This window comes from Austrofundulus limnaeus, unplaced genomic scaffold (genome assembly GCF_001266775.1).
Source record: "Austrofundulus limnaeus strain Quisiro unplaced genomic scaffold, Austrofundulus_limnaeus-1.0 Scaffold32, whole genome shotgun sequence".
Lineage (NCBI taxonomy): Eukaryota > Metazoa > Chordata > Actinopteri > Cyprinodontiformes > Rivulidae > Austrofundulus > Austrofundulus limnaeus.
Window position 1 is genome coordinate 1363490 of NW_013952434.1, and position 5662 is coordinate 1369151.

The following is a 5662-nucleotide window of genomic DNA, read 5'->3' on the forward strand; positions in this document are numbered from 1 at the left end:
CATCTGGTGAACATTTCATGTCATTAGCACCTCTAGTAATATATTTACTGAGAAAAATGGTGACGTGTTCAATACTTTTACCCACTGTAATTTTTTACAAAGTTTTCCATGTCTTTTTAAACGACTCTATAAATACTTGACAGTGTTCTAATTTCACAGGTACCAAAGTCCTAAAAACTCKCTGTAAAACAGAGGATCCTCACAGTTGTGTTTGGATCAGCGACGCAGCCTCACCACTCCAACAGGAAGCTCTCAAAAGCCCACTGAAACCTTCACTCCTTCAGCTCTGCAGCCCACCGCTGCAAACCCCTGCATCAGTCGCAACAGGACCACAGGACTCTTCTGGGTCGAGCTACAGCCCAGAACAAGCTGCAGGACTTGGAGAGTGCAGTACATCACGAGCTCAGCCCTTAAAATTCTTTGGTTAGTGTCGTGGATTCAAGTGTGGATTAATTTCAGTCTTTTTATCAGTTCATTTGTTGTAAYGTCTGACTGTTCCAGGAGCAAAAGCTCAAGGCTGCAGCTGTTTGCTTCTATCCTTGAATGTGCGTCAGAGTTGGAAATCAGTCATAGGTGAGTGTTTAATACTTTAATTTCTGCACAGTTTTTACATCAATATTTAACATTTAAAAATGGTTTCCTGCTCAGGTATGGCCTCTGTGTGGGAGTGTCGAGGGATTTCTCAGGAAATGTTCTACCTGTGTGAAAGCTGCGAGGCCATGCTGTCTCGTCGAGACATCTTTCAACACATGGTCAGCTTTCAGCACCAGCTCAAATACCTGGTACGTAATAAGAAAAAATCTACTAACCCATGTCTGGATTAGTTTGTGCTCAACACAGGATTTGTGCTTTTTGKTTTGTCCTTTAGTGGAGTAATCACACACAGTTGCTGCAGATGTTCTGGCCGAAGGAAGATCTGCCTCCAGAGTTCAAAACAGATGTTTTAAACTTCATTGTCCAGCAACTTGCACTTCAGGAGCGTTTTCATAAAGTGGATGCACAGGTACTTAAAGTTTATGTATGAAGAAAATGTTGCCATGTCACTTTTTTCCTCCCTTTTCTAAATATGTTTTTCTCCTCAAGTGTGCATTGCTGGGACTGGAGATATATTGGTTTGTTCGAATGACTCATTTCAGTGAAGGTAACAATCTAATATGTTTTCAGAGTTCACAAAACAAATTTATGCACTYACGGTATGAATTTTGCCTTCCTTAGCTTTGAATGTGGTGAGAATAATCACAAACCAGGAGAAATGTAAGGCCTTGTCCCTGCGTGTCAATGCTTTACTACAGAAGGGTGAGTCTTTTAATTTAAGTTCTGGTTTCTTGTTTGCTCACTCAAACACATTTTTTCAAAACAAATAGACATCTTTTTTTGAAAGGCATAAATGGATCGAATTGCTTATATGTTATGTGCCGTGAATACTTTGTTTATAACTGTACAGGCTCCCCAAAATAAATTAGGTGAGCAAACATTAATTTTCTACAATTGGTGTCACATTTTCCAAGAAAGGTGATTAATTTTCTTATTTAATTTTTTATTAATTACAAAGATGGTTTTCTGACAAAATGGATCGTCTTCTCATTGGCACAAAATCCATCCTTGCAAAAAGCAGCAACTTTTCCATTCTCGTTGACAGCATCTCAGCTTTCCTCCGTCCCCACAGGGAGAGTTTAGGTGTTGTCCTAGACAACACGTTATTTAAATTGCATATCAGCACGGATCATTTCCAGAACCTCTATCACCAGTCTTATAACACTTGTCCTGCAGCGTCTTCACTGGCCCCTCATCAAATTTTGCATTTCCTAGAAAATCCCTTTCAAAGCACTCAATAACCTCACCCCCAGTATCTTTTGCCCCTTTTCCACCAGTGCCACTTAGTGTAGTGTCGGTACAGTCAGCGTCAGAACGGGTTAGTTTGGGTGCTTTTCCACTGATGTTCCAGTCTGGTTCCAGTGGGTGTGTTTTGGGCGGTTGGTGGAGGTGGTTTTTGGGTATTTCGAAAAAAAAAGTTAATGCGCAAAATGAGAGATGGAAACACATTTTATACACAAAAAAACACGACTAATGTCACTGTTACCGTTGAAAAAAATGGCTCCTTGAGTTGTTGTTGTTGTTGTTGTAAAGGCAGCTCAGACGCAATCAGTGGCTCCACCCMCTAGCCAATCAGTGACGAACAGTGTTCTGACGTCGCATTTTGGTGTMKACTTGGACCACTTGGAATCACAATGAAGTAGGTACTAAAACAGGGCTGKTTCCATGAATCTGGCCWAATGGAAATGGCTTGGAACCGTACCGACACTACACTAAGTGGCACTAGTGGAAAAGGGGTATTACAGAACTTCCCCACATCCTTCACTCTCAGCTCCCACAACTGTCCAAAACCACTGTGTAGTCACGCTGCCTGACTTTGGTCTTGTTTGCTATAAGTTTTTTTTTCTTTAACATTTTTGTTGTTTTTCTGCGCAGGACAACAGAATGACTTCTTGAGAACAGAAAAGCCTCTTTCCACCAACAGTGTGTTACCTTCAACATTAAACACAAAACACAGACGTGACTTTGGTAAGATTACTAATTGTTAGAAACGATCAAATTAACAGAACTTTTGTCTTTATCTTTCCAGAACTCTGTTTGTAGTTGTGTATACTTTTGGTATTTTTTATAGGACAACGGCAAAAGAAAAGTCACATTTGAGTCGTCCAGAAATCCTAATCTGATGTCCAAATACTCAAACAAGATTTGTTTCCTGTCTTAAAGCAGTTTTAATCCCCCCCCCCTTTTTTTTTTCCTTTTAGAAACTGGACAAAAAGCAACAAAAACTGATGAACGGATGTCAGTGGTTGAAGATCCATACATGGTCATAAAAAGAGAAGTCTCATGTCCAGATGGGAGATCTTCTTCTGTGAAGAAGAAACCTTATGCCTCTCCGATCGCTGTTCATCCTAACCCTCACAAGACAAGCCAGGGTTCTTCTCCCCAACCAACACTCGCAGCAAATCTTCAAAGCTCTTATCCACTGCCCCGAGTTAAACTGTCAGAATCACCTTCCTCCTCTGCAGTCACTCAAAACGTAGAAGCTTCCCTCACGAAGAAATCCCCTGGAATCAGGAAGAGAGCAGCAGAGACTTTTCTTGGAACTTTACAGTCGTCCTGCACCAGCAGCCCACTGGCACACCCTTTACCAGCTAAATGTGCACGCAGCCCGGTGACGGTTAAGACTGAGCCCCAACCTCACTCCACTGAGACCTCCACCCCACTGGCTCTGAAACACGGCACCCCAGCACCCAAACCAACCCCGCACACCGTGGACAGAGCATTGTTCTCTGAGCTGATCTTGGAGTTAAACATGAACTCTGAGAATATTGATTTCAATTTCCCGTTGGCTTTGGCCCATTCTCCAGCGAGCAGCTCCTGCGCTGCCGTTTCACCCGGAAACGAAAAAACTAGATGGGATTCAAGAGTTGTGGTTATAAAATATCCAACTGCAGTTCTTAAGAGAAGGTGGGATTCAAAGTGTCAGCTGGTCAAAGCTACGGTGAAGAAAAACGTACCCATAAACTTTGTGGAAGGGTTCAAGACAGAACCCCTGACCACTGACATCCATTCTGCTTCAGGCAGCATCTCGTGTCAGCCGTTGTTAAGTGGAAGCTACTTAGATGCCTCAGCTGCAGCCTCTGTTCAGTCAGCGTCTACTGCTGCCACTGCAGACCCCAAAGACCCTCACACTCTACAGAGCTCCAGTGCTCAAGATGTTGGAAATGTGAACATTTCAGGACAGAAACCACAGAGCAGCTCAGTACCAAGCAGGTCTGAGATTCCTCAGCAGTCCCCTAGCACCGTCGCAACCGCCCGACCAGAGCTCGTTAATCTCAGCTTCCTGGTCCGCAGTAACAATGAGACCATCAGGTTAGTTTCCACACTGATCCAACAGCTCATCTCACTGAGTCTGTGGCAACTTCTGAATGTTCTCACGCTCCACACTGCCAAACTATAGGTTTATTTATTTATTTATTTTGGTCTTCATTGTCTTGTTTCAGGTTTTACAACATGCAGTAAAACTCACTGCACTCAAGCCAGCAGCACCTGCAGCAGATGGAGGCGACAGTCAGCGGTCCTGTAGATAAAGTTCAGCAGCTCAAATACGTCCAGGCACAGGGTCAACAGAGCTGCAACTCATGGAGCTGGAAACGTGAAAGCTGAAGATGTTTTCCCTCTAAACTTTCAACTCAGTTCGAATATTTTTAATTGCTTTGAAATGTGTTTTTTAAATGAAGGGTTTCATTGGAAAAGCTCGTTAAATTTGACTGAGTAGTCCAAGAAGGTGTTAAGTTTCAAACTTTTTTGTATTTGAGTAAAAAATTCAGCCAATGGGGAAAAAATGGCAAATTAGACTTTTATCTCTTTTCAGTTTTGTGAGATATTTTTAGTTTTTGCAATAGTTGTATTCGATATTTATGTTGTACAACTTTGTTTGGGGAAAGTTATTTTATATACATTGTTAGTGATTAAAATGTAGCTACTTTTAATTAACTGTTACTAAATGTGAAAAGTGTTATTGCCTCTGTTGGAATGCTTGTATCAGCACTTCTGCAGATGTCATTTRAACTGATAGTTTATAGATAAGTGATGATTCCTTTACTAGTGAGTTAAAGTTGTCATTGTGCTAAGGCCAGTGTTTATTTTTCACTTTTTCTTCAGAAAACAGTTGCGCCTGCATCTTTGAGATGGTTTTATAAATGAGAATAAATTTCTGAACTTAAAGAATTATTAATGGTGCAAAGTGTAGCAGGAAGTTTGAAGCAATAAATCCAACTTAATCTTTTTGCATGTAGGTGTACACACAAAAGTTTTGTATAAAATATAGAGAACAAGGGGGATTTACATACATTTTTCTGATTGAATGTGGTTATAGATGGTTAAAATATTACCTTTAAATGTCAGTAAAGAAACTTGATAACAGTGAGGCCCTGGTAGTTAAAGGGGTGGTATGTTTTTAAAATAATAAACTATAGAGCTTGTTAAAAACTCACTAAAAGAAAACAGTTCAGTGTATCTGTATCTAAAACTACCATTTGTTTAATCTAAAGTTTATATCGAAACTGCCTTTTTCTGTGTGCTCAGACTGTTAAAACGTTCCTAATAAATTTCATGTTTGACTTTTGCCTCCTCTCTTTTCATTTTTAAGACTGGGATGTAAGACTGTCTGTTTCTGGGATGGGATGTTAAACTGGGAGCAAAGGAAGGGAGGTGAGCACGTGTGGCTGCTCCCACACAAGATATTTGCTGCAGCCTTGAGCCTCACTGAAATCTTCACTCCTACACCCATGAGAAACTCGCTGTAGGTGATTTTCCGTTAAGATGTAAATATCACCTGCAAACACAAAGCAATGCATTGTGACKGGTTTTAAACTTGCTGTTCCAGTCTGACCCTTAAAAAAACTGCACTTATTTGACTTTCCTGCAGTGTTGTGTGATACTTCATTAAAAGTACAACCATCTGAGCATAAAATTACTTACTTGAGTAAAAGTCTTAAAGTATCTAATATATTTTTACTAGAGGAAATTTCTGATATAAAATACACTTATGTATTAAAAGTAATGAGTAAAGATGAGCAGTTAGATTTTCTCATATTTGTAATTTATTGGGAGGTGTGTATATATA

General features: G+C 40.4%; 1 protein-coding gene across 1 annotated transcript in view; it reads left to right on the top strand.

Annotated features, from left to right (window-relative positions):
- LOC106515771 (uncharacterized) overlaps positions 1 to 5157 on the top strand; it is a gene marked incomplete at its 5' end in the record, with an annotated part of 10854 nt that extends 5697 nt beyond the window's left edge. The window contains 9 exon segments of the mRNA XM_014005749.1: positions 160 to 423; positions 502 to 573; positions 649 to 782; positions 869 to 1003; positions 1084 to 1141; positions 1216 to 1296; positions 2470 to 2562; positions 2796 to 3906; positions 4038 to 5157. Coding sequence (XP_013861203.1) covers positions 160 to 423; positions 502 to 573; positions 649 to 782; positions 869 to 1003; positions 1084 to 1141; positions 1216 to 1296; positions 2470 to 2562; positions 2796 to 3906; positions 4038 to 4056 — 1967 coding nt within the window.
- Between the last annotated feature and the right edge of the window lie 505 nt (positions 5158 to 5662).